This window comes from Athene noctua, chromosome 8, assembly GCF_965140245.1.
Source record: "Athene noctua chromosome 8, bAthNoc1.hap1.1, whole genome shotgun sequence".
Lineage (NCBI taxonomy): Eukaryota > Metazoa > Chordata > Aves > Strigiformes > Strigidae > Athene > Athene noctua.
Genome location: NC_134044.1, coordinates 24,601,145 through 24,620,364, shown reverse-complemented (window position 1 = coordinate 24,620,364; position 19,220 = coordinate 24,601,145). Strand labels below are relative to the sequence as shown.

Here is a 19,220-nt window from a genome sequence, read left to right as displayed (position 1 = left end):
TTAAATACAGAAAAATATAATGTTTGTTTAAAATCAAAGATTACCTTGTTTATAGAATACAAAACCCCCCAGATCCAGCAGCTAGCGGAATATTCTACAAGGAATGGTTTCAAACTAGAAACCACATCTTAAGAGTAATATTTTTGTTTTCATACTTGCAAGTGAACTGTGTTTATGTGGTGCTTTAAGTTTTCTAGGACAGGAACTATCATTTATTCTTTTGCAGAACCTAGAATGAGGAAGTTATTGAATTAACTAGAGCCTCAAATCTATAAAAACAGTAACTCAAAACAGCAACAATACAGTCATATTCCTGTAACACAGCTAAAGTACAGAAATATGAATGACCATGTCTTAAACCTAAGGAGATTTGTTTGTTTTTACAGACAACACTGCAGACTCCCAGAAGCAGATAGTGTAACTTAATTGCAATTTATAAACCACCAGAAGAAAGTTACTTCGAGGATGATTTTTGCCGATTTAAGACATCCCTTACTCAATTCTTTGCCTGACCTACTTTATGAAACATTAACTGTCAAAATCCGTGTTACGACTTAGCAAGGAAGACATTCCTTACAGGTTATTAGCCTAATGGGATATGCAGAAAAATGGTTTAGTATTTCTAAACCTCAAAAATAGGAGTAAACTTAACCTGGGTTTCATTGTTTTGTAATGAGAGTTACATGGGTAAGAAACAAAAGTTCTTGTATGGCTGATATTACGGAGAAGTACCTTGTTACCTGGAAGGATTACAGTACCTGATCCGATAGAACAGCATCCCCAGGAAAGAGAGGGGAGTGAAGCTTTAAAGCTTATGATAGTTAGGAAATGATAAACAAATGTCAAATAACCTGAAGATGATATAAAGGGAACAGAATATTGAGCTAAAGAAAAGGTTTGTAAATAAAGAGATTTCTTTTTTTCTGAGAATAGACTGTCTCTACCTGAGTCTGTATGCAGAAGTCCTCTGCATATCAGTTACTGAGTAAAGCTATGCAAAACAAAATTTAGCTCTATAAAAAAGAATAAGCAAGGTTCTTCTAATGATGTATCGTGACAGCTCTTTCAAATTTTTCAGTTGTATAAAGGAAAATAACTCCCTTCTTGCTTCTCCTACTGAATAAGCACCAAGTAAGGAGGGAAAAGAAAGAAATGTAAAAGGGAAGAAGTGTGTCTGATCTCTCTACTGACCTCCTGAGAGAAGTCAGACTGAAGGGAGCAACAGCTCTAATCTCCATCAGCTGCGGTGCAACAGCAGAAGTGGGACTAGTTCTATCAACATGTGATTTGTGCTGAAGGAACAAGCAAGAGGAAAGAAATCACATTCCAGTTTCTATCACCAACTAACAAGTACACTAGTGCTGTTAACCACACCACCTCCTCATCACACTAATGCTAAAAAGCAGGGAGCTTTACTGTTTACTGTTAAAAAAAAAAAAAAAAAAAAAAGGAACAAGTTATTGCACATACCAGGCAAAGAATGTATGAAGGCCCAAACTTCATCAACAGTCCATACTGACGGGTCGGCTTGCACCACTGGTAACAAGTCAATGCTCTCTGGCATTTTCCTCATTCTTAGTTCCCTAAGTTCACGTTCTCTCTCTCTTTCACTCTGTCTTCGCAGACGCGTGGTCATGGCAGCTGGAACAGCATCTTCATGAGAAGCCATATCTTCTTCTGCAGATGGATAAGTAATTGGAAGCTGGAAAACGTAGTACAAATACACTACAGTATTATATTTTATTTGTAATTCCCAAAACAATGCCATAGTTTTAAGCAAATATTCCACAGACCTGTCTAAGAAAATGGTCTCGTGGTGCCCCATCAGGGCCACTCGGTTGACGCCCGCGTCGCCCAAGACTTTGGCTATCTGATTTCCGATTCCAACGACTGCTCTTGTCTGATGTAAACAGCCCAAATTTCTTAGTGCAACTAAGGCTGTGCCTAAAGAAGTAAGATATATTCAATAATGCACTAATAGCTTTTTGGACTGAATTCAATCAAGTAACCATAAAATTACAGTATTGTAGAAACTCTGCCTAATTAAAGACAACAGCTGTCACAGAAACACAAGAGAAAGGTATCTCAACGGCCATTTACTACAAGCCCTTGCCTTGATGCAAGATCAAGTACATGTAGATCATACCTGGAAGATGTTCCACCTTTCCCACGCTTAAAAATTTCCCATGATAGAAACACCTTTGCATTTTATCACATAGTCCCATCCTGCTTCTCTAAAAAGTCCACTAAAAGCCTAAAGTCACATTATCTTTTGCTGCCACCTTTTCCTACTTAGCTGATACCCAGTCAAAGGAGCATGGAGGTAAAAAACCCCAACATTTTAAGATTAAGGGGCCAAATCCCTTATTAAGATTATTTCACTGGTACTATCCCAACAAGTATCAAATCAAAAATACACATTCCCACTACTTAAAATGGGAATGTCTCACATGGAGGATTAAAAAAGTAGCAGATGTAAAAGAAAGGTGGTCTCCAAGCACTCTGGTGAAAAAAAAAAGAACTAAGTGGTGATTAAAAATGGAAAACTATTCCCCATTTCTATAAAATCTGGGATTAAATATCAATTTTCCAGCTGTAATAATGGAAGATTTTACATTCAGATGTTGACTATGAATTCTTCCTCTCTTAACCAAAATGAAACCAGCATACTAAACCCAGAGAAACACACACCAGCCATTTTTCTGTGCCAACCATGTACAAGCAAACAGCATCACTTACTATTTTCAAGGAAGGAGAAGCTTTAGAAAACACTAAATGATTTATTTTTATGAATATTTCTATTTTACTCTATGCAAATAAAGAATTTTTATACTGTTACTAAAACCAGTGTTTTTCATAAAAGAATGCTTTGTCTACGCAGCATTTCAATTATGCCAAAATAAATTCAGTCACTTTTTCTTCCCCCTAGCATCACAGAAAACTGTAAGAAAGCCCACCTAGCCCAGCATTCTTTCTCTGACACTGCCCAACAAAGACAACAGGAATAGGAGAGATACATAACGATTTGTGGCCCACGAACCTTTGCACCAATTTCCAAACGCTCCGTAACCCTTCCTGGATTTCTCTTCAATGACACCCATCACCATCCCATAAGCCCAACAGCATTCACAACACCCTCTGGAAAGAGGTCCACAGTTTTACTGTAATCCCCTTTTGTCTATCTTCTTGAAATATATTATAATCTACCATAGTCCTCTGTACCCACATGCTCTGCTAATTCAGAAGGCAGTCATGCTTTACTGTTTATTCTTCAAAATCAGATACTATTTGGGTGCTGTTCCATTCACCACATAATAATAAGCAATAACTAGACAGAGTACCTTTTGGCACAGGATGTGGAGCAGAATCTTTTTGACCGTAGAAACTTATTAGAATATCCCATTTTCCCACAAAATTCACACTTCAAAAGATCATTTTCAATTTCATCCAGTCCCTCTAAAGAAAGGAGTGAGGCATAAAGAAGTCAGTTTCAGTGACACAAAATTATGTTCAAAACTCATTTCAAGCAGGTAAATAGAAGATTTTCAAATATCTACCACAATTAATACTTTGATTAACAGAAAATGATGCAAAGCTAAGCAAGTCACAGATTTCACTCTCTACAGAAAAGATCCTGAGCAAACTGAACCTTCAGTTAAGTTATTCAGTGGCCTTATTTGGCTTTTTTGTTAAAATTTCAAGCCGTCCATGAGCAAATATGCCCTCAAACATAGAGAACAATTAAAACGAAGTGTTACAGTCCTCATGAATTGCTTATAAAGAGTTCATTAAGAGAACCAGGCGTTCCACAGTCTAAATTCAAGTTTTCCTGTAATGACACAATACCTTTTAAAATACATAAATGACATAAACCCTTTAAAAATACTTTCTTTGAATAAACAACTGTTACAACCAAAGTAACTTGTGAAAGCAAGTAAAGCACTGAATCTTATCTATGAAAAAGATAAGTTGTGTGTAAGAAAAAAAGGGATTATAGCATCTACCAATTTACAGACTACTTTTACAGGATATTTTCCTATTATTGGTGAGATGAGGAGGCACTTTTCCTGCTTCTTGTGAAGAACTCAAACGCCAGCTGAGAGAAGTATCAGTGAAAGAAAAAGCAGAAAAGCCCAACAGGCAGCATACACGTCAGAGGCTGAATGCCTATGGTCTCTTCTGCTGGAAGCGTATTTTGTGGGTAGAGCATGGTTTGTACATAGTTTAGAATAATGCCACCACATCCACAAACCAACCTGACTTCTGGCATGGAAAAGAAGAAGCCCTGATCCCCATGCACCATCTGTGAAATACATCATAAGGAGCGAAGGAGTGAAACTGGCACAAACTGAAATGTAACATTTTGTGGTCATTCAGGTTAAGTAAAAGAACCACACACCACATGGCTGCAATCACGGACAAAATACACTGCTCAAAATTCAGAAGACTAAACAGACATTTCTCTCTTGTTTTTATTTTACCCGAGTCACTGTTTCACACACTTTGCCTCTTGCTATTCACCTTCTACTTTTCCATTTACATAATTAGTTTCAAAAATTGCAAACTAGCTTTTTGTTCTAAACTTTGTAAACTCTGATGCAAATGCAGGTATCAAAGGCTAACTGAAAGGTTTTAACTATGGATTTGTAAAACACTAACTATTGTACTGACAAGGTAACAAAAAAGCACTAGTACAGCAAAGAGGTAAAAATACTGAAGAGGGTATTCCAATAACATATCTGATGTATCAGGACTCAAAGACATAAATGAAGTCAACAAATCCTGGCAAGGTCAGACTGAAAATTACCATGTCGCAAGTCTCCAATTTAGGAAGTTTGTATCACATAGGAAGTAAAAACTGGAAATTGGAAACATAGCAAATCTGACCAACCTTGCAACTGAGGTTAAACGCCAAAGATGCATCCTTCAAATAAATCAATCACTCTAAACAAAACCAAAAAAACCCACTCACTCCCAATCCAGGTCATGCTATGTGGAAAAAAGTGACAAGAGTGAAGCAAAAATTGATGCTAAGAGCCTTTTCTTTTGCATATTATGTGTTTTTACCACACGTGCAATCATACCCTGGCTTAGTATCAGAAAATCACCTTTGCTCAACTTCTGCATACGGGGATGTATCACAATGCTGGATGTTTCCTACTAGCTCATTTAATGAGTAGTTGCAAACTGTGTACATAAACCTAACACTGCTGTCAGGAACAATAACTAAAACCAAAAACATGAATGTTTGAATAATTTCATAAAAAAAGACAAGCTGTTTGAAATCTGAGAAACAACACAGTGTTAATACTGGAAAGTTCCTAGGGAGTACCACTGAAAACTGAATTAAGATCTAGTGTAACAAATTAAGGGCAAAATAATGATTACAAACAGAGCTTCAAATATACTAGAAGATAGACCATACAGCAAAAAACGTGGTTTGTTTTTTTCTTTTTAATATACTGGATGAAACAAGTTATTAAAAAAAGACCTGTACCCTTGATCAAGAAAGCAAGTTCATTTAATAGAAATTTATGAAGCAATTTACTAAGCAGTCATGGGCTAAAAGATCTACATGTCTCATTTTGTGTGTAGAAAGGTAGTACAACTCCATTGAGCTGTAAAATAACCAAAAAATGTCAACGCCATTTACCAGATGTCTTTTTTTGGTTTTAAAGCCTCTTGTGCTTGATGCTTTCATGTCACTGGACCTCCCTCTCAAAGAACTGGGTAAATGGAAGCCTTCACTGGGAGATAATACCAAAAAAATAGCAAATTTAAATTAAACAAAGGTTTAGAAAACTTCCAGTCACGCTGCAACCCTTCACCATTAATGTCAGATGCTTGCCTTCTAAAATTTAGTGTCATGCCTATGTGAAGGTTTGTGAAGAATAAGGTATGGGCCTCAAATTATTTTACAGTAGAATATTGTGTAATATATTTAAAAAGTGGACTTCATAAAAATTGTTTCTTCATATTTCTACATAGGCAACTTAATTACAGCATATTCAAAAGAAAGTTACAGTTACAAAGCAAAGCACTTGAAGTATCTGCCACTAAACCAGTCTGTTACTGCAAAATGAAGAAGGGCTCTGGACTATAGTGAGACATACTAGTAAATGCAATCATGTAATCAGCCATAATTTAGGAAATATTATTTTATGTTTCATTTTCAGGCACTTTTCTACAGTTTCTTCCTTCTTTGCACAGATGTTATATTAACATGGAGGAGGACTGCAACCCGTCAATATTTCCTTCCAGTGATGTGCTTCCAAGCTAAACTGGCTCCTACTACAAATAAATGCTACAAGTAAAAATATACTCTTAATTTTAAGCAGAGATACATATTGCCTGAGCAGTAAAGTAAATCAGACTTAAGCAAAAGTTCCAACCATATTTACTTGACTTCACTACCAGCAAATACTCTTCTTGAATTCAGAATGCTTTCTAAAGCAAGCTTTTTACCTTGCAATCCTTGACTTGGGTCCAACCCAACACGCTCACAAGCAGTAATGGATATATATCATTGCAGTAAAAGAAATAATGTACCAGAATCTAATAGTCTAAAAGACTGAATTTTGAGCTAATTTGTTTGCTGAGATACACAACGGATGGAGCCAACTTCCTTACTGCATTTCAGTGCCATTCACTAAGGCAGAAATCACATTAGCTAACTAACTGCCATCGGTGTTGCTATCTTTAAAGTTCCTGGGAGAAAAGCTCGGAGGATGAACTGTTTTAATTAAGTGACAATTTACAATGCCTGGAGTGGGAAGGAGTTGAAGCACAGCTATGGTGACACTTGCTACTGCTCAAGACACGCTGTCCTGACTTTTTCCAGCCACTCCCCCGATGCAGACCTCTGGCAGTAGCAGGCACTGTATTTGTCCCTTCTTACCCCACTTACTAGTTTTGATATGAAAGAGGGAAAACAATTATTTTAAGAGAATGAAGCCAAGAGTTTAAGTCAAATCTGAACAAATCACCAAAAGCAGCTCCTATGCAATTGCTCAAGCTGTGGAAGAGAAAATCCAGAGGTAGCTGAAAAATTCTGGACTTTCAAATCTTGGGTGAATCTACAGAAAAATGTGAGTTAAAGAATAACTTGGCTTTTCTGGGCCATGCTATGTTTAATTTCCATTTCATAACACTCATGAGTCTACCTACGTTTGGGCTTGAACAGTAATAGTGGTGTTAACACATCCAAAATAGTTGATTGGCAAGTTCTGAAAAAATCCACGATGATGATTATGTCAGTTACTGCATGGGGAACTCAATTTAGCTTGTGAGTTGTGCCAGAGACCACTCTATTCTAAGCAGAACAAGTGCACAGCTTCTTCATATTTGTGTGCAGCCACAGCAACTGCTGTTATGAAGTGTAGCTAGTAAAAACCATTTGAAAATAGTTTCTATTAGAGATAGTATAAAGAGTGGATAAAGATGCCACAAGTACAGACGGGATGGGATTCTGTAATGCATACAGAACTGAAGAAAAAAGGATATTTAAACAAAAACTACAAACCTTCTGCAATCATATCCTCTATCTCTGTGTCTGATGAGTTGTCCGCATGTTTTGTATTCTGTAAGTCTGATTCAACACACACAACACTCATGATTTGACCCTCCACTAGCAATCTTTTTTCTGCAGGTTGTTCTACCAGCAAAGATGAACGACTTACCTATTGCAATAAAAGCAAAGCAACAGTGATTAACTGAACCACGAATAATGGAAAATAGTATTTGTGACTTAACAGTTGTAACTGCAACTAGAATCACAGTTTCTATTCTGTATCAATTAATCATTATTATATAGTATCAAAGCTCTAAATACAGTTTCTCAAAGAAATACAAAGACTCACTCCTGCTCTGCAGAGTTTGCAGCTACACTGAACAAAGGAAATGAAGCAATAGGAAAATGACACATTAAATTAATTAATAATGCAGGCACATAGGTTTTAAACTGTCCATTTGTGCATTTAAAATGTTCAACAGTAATTCTTACCAGATACAGTACTAACCATAACAAGCTCAGTAAGTGCTTCAAACAACAAAATTTTAACATTTTAGAATTTTAACACAGACTCATCTCAGAGGTTTAAATTAAGGTATCACTTAAATTGAGCTATCTATGAGACAAACACAAAACAAAGTTACTGAAAAAAGTAGCCTAAAATCGCTCTCTGTAGTTACCCTCAGATATAGCCTATCTACTCAGCTGTGTCTCTGTTTGCATTTAGTCCGTGTCATCCAGTGATACTGGGAAGCCATGAATTCTGATTATATATGCAAGACATAAACAGTATAAAAGAATACTCAGTTCTCTTAAGAAACAAGTTACCAATCACTGGAAAAAAAGTCAAAATCAACATTTGAAAAATGATTCAAGATCTAAATAGCTACTAGCCACAAACAACATCATCATTAAAAATAGCTTGTTTCAAAGATTAGTAAAAAATTCATAGCAACTTTTACACTTACAGGGAACGGCTCTAACCCCTCCTGAATCACAAAGCCTTCAATAACATGGGTCAGGATCTGTGGTTTAACAATAGCCTGTGGAGGTTTATTTTCTAGGCTAGGAATGCTATTGGGCATTGATGTGCTGTTGCTCCTTGTTGTTGCTGCTGGAAGCAACAGAGGTGGTGGTGGAATAGAAGCATGTGAGGGATCAGATGGAGATTTAATTACTGAGGCACTGACTGATGATGTCACTGAAGGTATTCCCCCATGTTCTAAAAAAAATAACAAAGTATGACATGTTTTTATCACTTATGTCCAACCATTAGCTCAGAATTCTAGAAGATGTGATAAACACACCCATCTCTGCACCCATCATCCCATAACACAGGCTCTTCCTATGGTTCATAGATTTTACCTCTGAAACAAGATCTTTTTCTTTGACACACTATTTCAACAAACAGTTCTCATGTAAATATTTTCCTTAACTAAGTACCCACTAACTATAAGCACATTTGGTCATTAATTACCTACACAAATCATAAATCTGTAAGTCAAAGGCAGAAACCAGTATTTTCAAACATTAGATTCTCAGGACTGAACAACTGGGGTATTTCTAAAGAGAGAATTTATTTTCAGGGATGCTCTGAGCCTCAGCAACCTGCAGGGTCACAAACATATACAACATCAAGCCACTAAGCACCCCGTTATATGTATAGCATATCTCTCTATATATACATATACTATACATCTATTTGTGTATTTAATTCATTGGGGAAGTTACAGTAGTTTGCAGGACAACAATTGATACAGGCATGTGTATCTTATAATTCACTGCAGAAAAATTTTCATTGGTTTTCTGCGCTACATGATATCCAAACAGATATATAAGCTAAATCTTTGGGACCGAGTCATTCATTTTATCATACAAATTCCTAATATACTTCATATAGTTTCTTTTACTTAAAAACCGAGACCACTAAATAATATAAAAAAGATCAAAATAATAAATTTTTATTTTAAAACATCAATAACTAGAAGAAGTTTCTAAGCAGAACAGCTATCTTAGTTTGACATTTGTTCTCACCTGACAAAGGATCTTCTGAATTAAGTGCCTCTCCATTCCCTAAGGTTATGGCTGGTGGAGACAAAGTGGGTGGTGTAGGTGTTCTAGCCATATGGACACAATCTGATTCCTCAGGCATCTCTTCTTCACATACATTCTCCACTTGGTAAATCTGCATCCAACAAACTATTGCTTTAGAGAGATTTCCATTCTATCTTAATACCTTAAAAGAGTTGCATAAATACAGTTTGTAAAATAAATTACCAGTTAAAATATGCTTATCTCCTAACAAAATACTAGTTTCCAAACTGCGTATAAAACTACATAAAAAAGAAAGAATTCTGGGGACAGTAGAGCAAAAATAAAGTAATTTGTTATAAATAGCAAAATAGAGAGGCACAATTCTCCTATCAAACAGACCAGAGAACTTAATTTTTTCAATATCTCATCCTTATAGTATTTTTATTTACCCACACATTTTTATTTATTTAAACACTTGGGCAAAATGCAAGCTTTATAACATAAAGACAAGTCTGCACATTGTTCTTTATCTTAAACAGCGGTGTAATTAAACTGAGTATTTCAGAAGAGTACACCAAGACTATACTATCAAGTATTAGTGGTTATAAGAGATAAGGTATTTTCCTCAGAACTACTGAGGTAAATTTATGTGAATTACTGACCAGATTAGGATGTAAACCACCTTGTCAAAAGCAAACCTGACTGCTACTCTTTAGCCCAATTTCTACATGAAATATCAGAGATTGAGATTATCACCATCCTCTTAATATAAACAGCACACCTTCTTCCTTAACCCACTGGTAAATCAAAAAAAGCCTACAAGAGCCGCTGATTCTTTTGCTCACGTTAATCTCATTAGCATGTTACCACTAAAGCCTAATGATGCCATCTTAAATGGCAGCATTGTTTGCATACCATTTTATTTCACTATATGTGATTTTTAGTTCAGTGTGAATGAAGCTGAAACCTTCACTTACAAACTGCAGATGTCTGAGACTAACACTGAACTCAATTAAATGGCAGTGATGGGGAACACCAAGCCAGCATCAAAAACTCCCCTACTCTTTTATGAAGAGGATTTTTCCAATGACAGTATAAAATTAATTATCCAGAACTGTTAATAATATGCTATACACCTTCACACCTTGTATAGAGATGATTCTCCTACTCAAAATTTCAATTGCCTATATTATATCTGGATTAATATAAAGAGGTAGAAGCTAACAGTCCATATAGTATAATTTATCAAAATTCACTGATGTGTTGACATATATTTACTTGTTTTTTTTAACTTTAGATATGCTGCAATTTCATTAAGAGATAAGAATTTAGGTCCAAAAGCTGCCCTTCCATGATTCTTGGTTGATATTCTTGACTGACAATCCATTACAAAAAGAAAAAAAAAAAAAAATCAGAGGCAAATGTCTATTGTTTTTTTAAACCTCATTTCTGTAATCAATTAGTGTCTTCCGGGCCTCTGTCTAGCACATGGTTTAGCTCCCCCTGAAGTCAATGAGCAAGATTTACAGTTCTTTAGAGAAGCCCAGGATAAGGAATAAAGGACTGCAGTATTACCACTTACCACCGGAGTTTCAATTGGTACTGATGGCTGCACCTGAAGATTTACTGCAACAGTCTGTGGTGGTGGAAGAGTTTGAAATGGCAGCTGAACCAAAGCCTCTGCAGCAGGAAGCTCTTCCTCAGAAACCAAAGTGTTTTGAACCAAAACCTGGCCCTGGGACAGAATTTCAGGCTGCACTTGTAAAGACTGCACAGACTGCAAGGGCAGTTGTTGAATCTGGGTTGAAGATGTTGACAGCTGAGGAGGAGCTGCCAGAGGGATAGGTGTGGACTGCAAGGCTGAATATTGCTGGTGGGGCGTCGAGGACACAATCTGTTGGCCTGGGGAAACTAAGCTGGGCTGATCTACTGACCCTATATGTACAGCGGGGGAAGAGGGAAGCGGCAGATGTGACGGAAGATTCAGTGGCTGTGCAATTGGTCGGACTGGATTGGTAGCAGCTTGCTGAGGAGCAGCCTGCTCTGGCTGAAGAGCTGTTGGCACGAGGGAGTTCGCCTGTGACTGAATAAGTGCCTGAGGGTGAATAATTATTGTGGGTGATTGACTAGGAGAGTGTGAAGGTGGAGGGGATACCACCACTGACTGCTGAGCTGACTGGGATGGAGTAGGAGATAGTGTTAGAGGTGGAGGATGGAGGTGAATGGGTGAGCAGTGGGACTGGACACTGCTGGGACCCGGAGGAAGACCGTGGCTTGGGAGTGGCAGGCAGTGCTGTGACGGAGGGGGCTCCTGGCCCGGCGGCGTCTGAAGTGCAATCGGCTGGACTTGCTGCTGCTGCTGCAGTATCAGCTGATGATGGGAAATCTTTGGAGGTGGTGAATGAAGTGGGATCTGCTGATGTTTTACTAGAGAATGAGGTTGCAATGGAGAATATGAAGCTGTGAGGGGAGAAAGAAAGTGGCAATTAGTATTCATTTAAGTCCAGAGAACATTCTAAAAAATATTAAAAGAAAGTTCTTCCTTTTACAGTAAGACAAGCACAACTTTTTCAACTCTTTGGATCTATGTTTGGAAATATCTTCTTTGACAGCATAAGGTACACAAGAATAATTTATTAGGGGAATATATCAATTTCCAAAGCAAAATGCAGCAATGAATAAAGGAACATAGCCAATGCTTTTTACATATATATACACAGGTAAGTACTTTCTATATAAAAGTATCTAAACTTATCTTTTTGGTGCTAGTTCTAAGATTATTGCTGACCCAGCCTTCACTTATTTAAGAATTTCATGCAAATTTAAATGGATTTAACCTTTGCTTTGAAACAGACTGGAATACAGAGATAAGCATGTCACAATCAACAGGATTTGTTGGTAACTGCTAAGTTAAACTTTAGGTAATACAATTTTAAAAGACTACAAAAAATTACAAGAGTTCAGTATGAATTGAAACCTTGCAAAGTATTTGCCTGAATCTGAACACACAACTGAAAGGTATGAATCTGAAAGCAGTAGAGCTTCCAGAGATATCACATCACCTTTAAGTGAACCAGTGACTCACTAGTTACTCCTTACAGCATCTGCACACATTTTCCTCCACATGCAAGCCTCTTCTTGCTTTGTCTTTTCCACTTGACAAAAAACTCATTTATGTTATCTTTTTCATTATTTATTCTGCTAGTGAATATTTTTTCCTTACAGAAGTGAGTTCTAAGAGCATTAGTGCTCAATACCTCAAGAATATTTGCCTCAGTCTTACTCCTTCTCTAAAAGCTGCCATTAAGTCAAGCTAAATTCCACAGAATTCAGATCAATTTTCTAGACTACCCTTACTCTTCCAAAATAATGAAGATAATGCAAATACATTGCATGCAATGTAAACGATTATCTAACCAACTGCATGTTTATTTGGGTTTTTCTCTTAATACAAAATACTAAGATTTTGGGGCACTAATACTTATGGATGTATAAAACTACTTGATATAAGAACATTCTGATGACACAGATAAGACAGAAAAAAAATAACACCAACAAAATAGATTTTGATGACAGCAAAAAATAGATTTTGATGAGATGGCTTGAGGTGGTTTCAGCCCACATATTTTTTCCCAGAGATTGGGGATGACGTGTCCTGACAAGGAGCACTCAGAGGGACCAGTAATGAGAATCATGTTTGCATTGTGATTCAGCTGTGTATTGAAATTGCTATATTGTGCTTCTATTGTGATTTAAGAACACTGCTGTATCACCCTGCTAAATCAAAATCCTGTGTAACGTCCAATAGCAACAAGTAAGTAAATTTACTATTAAACACTAAGCTCTATTCATGTGGAATACCCAAAAGAACCCGGTCAGAAAGCATTGGACTCTGACAGAACCATAACATACAAATTAACTTTAATTAAAATAACTTTCTTGTAGATCCATTTTCATCCTACCTGGCGTTATTAAGTGATGTATGCTTGATGTCCGTGTGACTGGTGTACTCCGACACTCTGGAGTTGGGCTCTCGCCTTTTCTATTGCTTTCGGAGGAATCTGGTTGGCTGCCCTTGGAACTGGTTACAGGTTTATTAGGGCACAGAGACAGTGACTGAGTTTGACTGCTGCTCTTTGGTGGGCCATTCTGTGAACTTGACAATACACCCAACTTCTGACTGCGCAGTGTCAAGTTCTGAACCTGGGAAATGAGCAAAATGTAAAAAATCCAAACCATATAAACACCTGTGACAAACATTCAGGCAAAAAGAGCAAAAAAATAATGTTAGGTCATGCTTCTCATCCCACGTGATCAAAGTAACGTGAGAAGTTATAAATCTGCATATTGAAGTATCCTTTAAGCCACAAAATTGAGAGAAGAATAGGGATCTTGAATTACTTCAGTGATTAAGAAAATGCGAGGAAGTCTTTTTTTCTTATTGAACTTTTAAAAGAAATGGAAGTTGTTCATTACGTTAATTTGAAATAAAGTTTGCAGTTTTTATCTTTTATTGTCCTTTCAAAATGAATGACACAAAGCATCTTAAGCAAATGCAATGATATTTTTATATAGATGCTGCAGAAGTGCAGTGGTTTGTAGGCATCCTTCCAGAGACTAACATAAACCAGAGCCTTGGGTAGTCAGTGGGACCAGAATCTGCTGTATGTTATCCATGTCTTAACAAACCTGAGCCCTTTATTTCTACAGCAATATCAATTTACCTTTTCATCATGACACCTCCAATGTCGCATGAAACAAAAGGTTTGCCTTCTGAAATGTAAATGAGTCAGTGATTATTTTCACTAATGCCTGTTGTATCACAGCCAGATTCTGTACATAATGATCCCAGCTTTCAAATCCTTCATGCTGAGATAGACTTTTATTTTCAAGGATAAAGACTACCCTTGTAGCACTAATTTACATCATACTTTACATGAAAAAGAGGACTAATTATTATCACCATCCACTATTTTGATTACATAATCCCTTCCTCATGCAACAGTTTGTACTTGTGTAACGAACAGCTAGTTTACATCTTACTTCTCGCTGTTCAGTGTGTTACCACAGGACACATTCAAATCCTGTTCTGAAGACAACAGTATTTGTTTCCTTATTGGCATGCATGAGGCATTTACTGCAATCCTATCTCTGTGAGTACAAATCAACCTTCAGCACACTTTAGCAGATAAGGTAACTAATCTTGAGATGTCCAGGTCATACATGAGGGGGACACACATGGTAAGAAAAAAGTATGAAAGCAGAAGGGAAGAAGAGTAAGTAGCAGAGAAGCGTCAGTTCACTTAACAGGCCACGTTAGGTGTGACACTGAGACACTGCTCGTCATTGATGAACTTCTGAGCTTCTCTGGTACTTCTACGTGGAAGATGATACCGTGAGATCACTACACTGTACCTTCACAAACATCTTGCTAAGTGTAAATACACCCCTATGTATATAACTAAATACTTTTTTTTTTAATAACTAGCATTGCCTACTTGCTCAGGTTTGCTTATATGGCAAACAGGGGCATTTCTCTAACCCAGCTGACAAACTCCAAGGATGTATTTATCATAAGGTAAGAAAAATAAAATGTATTGGCATTAAAGCTTTTTCACTGTATCACTGAGTACAGATGAAAATGTTATCTCTGCGATGTCACTGCTGCTATAGAAACTACCAGACAACCAAGGTTAACAACATCTAGCAATAAGGCAGTACTGAGCATTGAGAGGGGAGAGGAATGGCTTGAGTTTGGCAGGGTCACCACAGCAGCTCATCTGAGCGAGTAAAGCTCTACAGTCTGGGGTGAGATTCTTCTGTCCCTCTCTAACAACGTCTCAGGAAGTTGTGCCGCCAGGCAGACTTATGCTAAGTGGACCTCTAAAACCCTGCCATACAGAAGGACCATGACTGTGAAGTGACATGCTTTGTTGACATCTCTACCCTAAACAAAAAAGAAAGATACAAAATGCAAAAAGAGCTGCTGGCCTGGCCAGTAACCTCTCTGCACTTTCAGCCTTGATCTGCAGAATCTGGAGAAAAGAGAGGCAGCTGTGATAAAGGCTAATGAGCCATGATAGCTGCAAGACTGAAGGCACAGTCCATCTTTTCAATGAAGCCTCAACTGATGAACTTAAAACATTGTGAGCTTGCTCAACAGCATCCTGCATAAATACGCAGCTGGATTCCAGCAAGCTCTGCCCACCTCACAAAGCAAAGGGAAGATAAGCTTCAATGATTTACCATTGTCTCAGAACAGTGATGCATCTTTAATGTCTTCACATCTACTAGAATCTTCTGAAGGGGTCAACAAACATAAAGTCAGAGAACATTCATCTGGTATTGGATTTCTAAAAGGTTTCTAAACAAGGTCTGTTTATCAAAAGGCTTTTAAAGAAACTGCTTAGACAGAAGGGAAAATCTCTCATTAAAGCATAAACATGTTAGATAAATGTTCATTTTTCACAGCAGAAGACTAATATGTTCTGTAATGATCTGTACAATGACATTTTTTTCCAGATGATAAACAAATATGTTGTGCAGTGAAAAGGTGATACAAGTTCAGGTGATAACAGCAAGTTATTCAAAGTAAAGATGAGAGCCAATTACAAGAACCTAAAATGTCATATCCAGGACTCAAATTTTACATATAACTTGATCACCTCTAAATGTGTGGTGATGGCAAACAGAAGGCACTGAAGTTGTCCATAACCAGCACCTATTAGTAGTTTGTATAAGCAAGTAAACTTAAGCACAGTGTTTCCTTACTTTTCAGTTTTGACCCACTCTACTGGACATATTTTTAATAAAGTTACACAAGCTCACCTGAGTAGCTGCAGACTGACAAGAAGATGAGGAAGATGATGAAACAACAGGAATGTCAGACTGGACAGCAGCCACAGTGGTTGCAGGAGTAAAAATAAGCTGTTAAGCAAGAAAAAAAAAATCTGGTAACAGACTGAAACTTTGAAAATATGTGTAAGAAATGCAATATTTTACATGCAGTGATGTATGGTTTCTAAGATTTACTTTTTTACTTTTAGATGAACTTACTCAAAGAACAATTTATCATGGTAGTTTAAGTAAATAATACTAAAAGATAATAATGTAATTTAAATATAATAATGTAAAATATTTGTTCTACATATTGAGAAAACTCACATATATATATACACACCTATCATCTTTCATACAAGCATTTTAAAGAGGACTCCAATATTACAAATGAGTGAAACAAAGGCAAAAAAAAGTCAAGAGAGCAGCCCAATATCTACTATGTTAAAGAAAGAGAATTTAGATCTTCCAATCTGTCAAAATGTTATTTAACAAACAGAGTTATATGAACTTCAACTATGCTAATTAAATTTCGTAGCAAGAACAGGTATCATACAACCAACCTGAAATTACTAACTTCAGAATACCAGCGTACCTAACTATCATTAATTTTTTTTTTATAGGCAATACAACAAAGACAAGCTTATGGAAGGCTTTGAAAAAGAGTCCATTAGTCAGTTTTCCATATTTTTAAAGAGATCTCAACTGCAAAGAGCAGCTAAGAAGAAAACATGAAGGTATTTATCTGGAATGGAACTGAGCTAGTGATGAAGCTGTTGGTAGGAGCTAGAGATATGAGTTGACCTTATTACAGAAAACAAAAGTTCTTGGTGATGGAGAATACATGACTTTTGGTACATTAGCTAGAAACACTGAAAGACGGGTATGATGTCTGAACTACTGAGGCTAGCAAAATGATCTTGCAATACCATTCTAAACAACTAATAGAGTAAATTTCTCTCTTGGAACTGGGGTGTAAAGCAGTTATTCAAATAAGCATGGGATTTGACATTGAGACTCTGGATGAGAGTTTAGTGTAAATGAATAGGAAACTGTAGCAATAATCCATGTCATTGAGAAAGATTGCTACTACAAAACCCAGCAATGTCATCCTCAGTGCTTCAGCTACTATGTTGTTAAAACATACTGAAAGGCAGTGACATGTAATGAATTCATAATTCCTGTTCTGTTTAATAGTACTAGATGCATTCAACATCTAGATTTGCTTACAAACCAGAGACTCAAGAAATCCTTTCACTAGCAAATGGATAAACAGGTGCTTGATCTTTACATCCTTATCTTCAAGTTATACTTTTTTCCATAAACATATAGGAAAACAATAGCCAAAATAAAAAATGCAACCTAGCATAACAGCATTGCTGTGCATGTCTAAGAAAAGTATCAGAAAAAGAACAGAGGATCTCTTTTCCCAAACATACTTCATAGGTGCAATTCCTGCAAGAACTCACACTTGCATCTAGTTTTATATACCACTGCAGTCACTGACCTCTGGCTCTGAACCGCAGTGTAGCGTAACAGTGATTCTTTCTATTTCATGCAGTTGAACATAACACTAGAAAGACACTAGAAACACTCATAGAATCTTTGGCCTTTAACAAGTACTGACTGGTACCTGAGCATTCACGTACAACTTCAGTAATTTCTGTGAAATCCCACATAGATTATAAGGTTCAATTCATATGACACTCACTAGAGAAAGTATTTAAAAAAAAAAAAAAGAAAAATCACTGAACAGATTTTTCAAAGTTGCCCATTGGGAACTGGAAATGCCATATTGACAGAAAATTGCAAGAATCTAATGAGTTTCACATGAATCCAAAGAGAATGATAGCTATGTATCTAACTTGAATTCTAGAGACAATAATGCAAAGAACGATCTTAGTTAAATATAAGAAAATTTTAATCAAGATGGAACTCTGAATGTTACCCATGCATTGGAAAACAATCTACCTTGAATACAGGCTCCAGTATGCCCTTACACATGCCAGGAAAGACAGGTGCTCCTTTTCTATTTTTCCCCATGTTTGATCAATTTAATAACTGTAGTACAACCAGGCTAAAAACAGCTGAGCAAACTTCAAAGACCTAAGCTACAGCAATTCTTTTACTTCTGATGTCTACAGTGTTCCAGAAGATATGTATTCACAAACTAGTGACTAAATACTCAATGCCACCTGAAACTAAAGAAAAATATTTATAAATAATTTACAGAAACAAAATAAAAATTGACACAGTTAAGGTGTGGGAGGGGGATAGTGTGGAAACAACAGGGACGGACCAAAACCAAGCTTAAGAATCATAATCAAAACTTACCATTTGAGCTCGTAGATACATTTGAGCCTGGCTTGCACTCAGGGTTGGAGAGGTGCTCCCCAGCAACATAGTCTGTTGGGTAATACTGCTGCTGGTGGTGTTGGAGGTCTGTGAACGGCTTATTATCTGTGCAGGTGTAGGAGAGGTGGAGAGGTTAATCTAAGGAAACAAAAATATTGCTTCTGTCATGGAAATTCATTCATTCTAGGGTCTAAAGCCTTTGACAAAAATGGCAGGGGAAGTTGAAATCTCTGAACTGTAAAGATATCAAAAATATATTGAGCCAATCATGACCAAACTGAATTCTGGCAAGATTGTATATTTTCATTCTTAAACTGCAATCAACCATTTTGCAGCAAATAATAATAAGCAGTTGAGAGTATAAACAATGTTATTATGAAGTCTGAAAAATATACCTCACAGAAATACACATTTACAGAATATGTAGCATGAGCTTGTAATATTTTAAGAAAAATACCTGAATTTTAATATTTAAGCATCTTTA

General features: G+C 36.7%; 1 protein-coding gene across 10 annotated transcripts in view; it reads right to left on the bottom strand.

Annotated features, from left to right (window-relative positions):
* PHC3 (polyhomeotic homolog 3) overlaps positions 1-19,220 on the bottom strand; it is a 38,208-nt gene that overhangs the window by 11,809 nt on the left and 7,179 nt on the right. For 3 of the 10 annotated variants that reach the window (XR_012634013.1, XM_074911608.1, XM_074911613.1), the window contains 10 exons: positions 18,716-18,874; positions 16,373-16,471; positions 13,507-13,747; positions 11,127-12,004; positions 9,545-9,695; positions 8,479-8,732; positions 7,523-7,679; positions 3,342-3,456; positions 1,794-1,944; positions 1,471-1,702 (listed from right to left, as the gene is read on the bottom strand). Coding sequence is in view for 9 of the 10 variants with exons in the window: in XM_074911608.1 (XP_074767709.1) it covers positions 1,471-1,702; positions 1,794-1,944; positions 3,342-3,456; positions 7,523-7,679; positions 8,479-8,732; positions 9,545-9,695; positions 11,127-12,004; positions 13,507-13,747; positions 16,373-16,471; positions 18,716-18,874 (2,437 nt within the window). In the remaining variant the exon portion in view is untranslated. Of the gene's footprint in view, positions 1-1,194; positions 1,293-1,470; positions 1,703-1,793; positions 1,945-3,329; positions 3,457-7,522; positions 7,680-8,478; positions 8,733-9,544; positions 9,696-11,126; positions 12,005-13,506; positions 13,748-16,372; positions 16,472-18,715; positions 18,875-19,220 lie in introns of those variants that run through there. The other 7 variants (XM_074911611.1, XM_074911614.1, XM_074911612.1 and 4 more) reach the window with 6 other exon arrangements.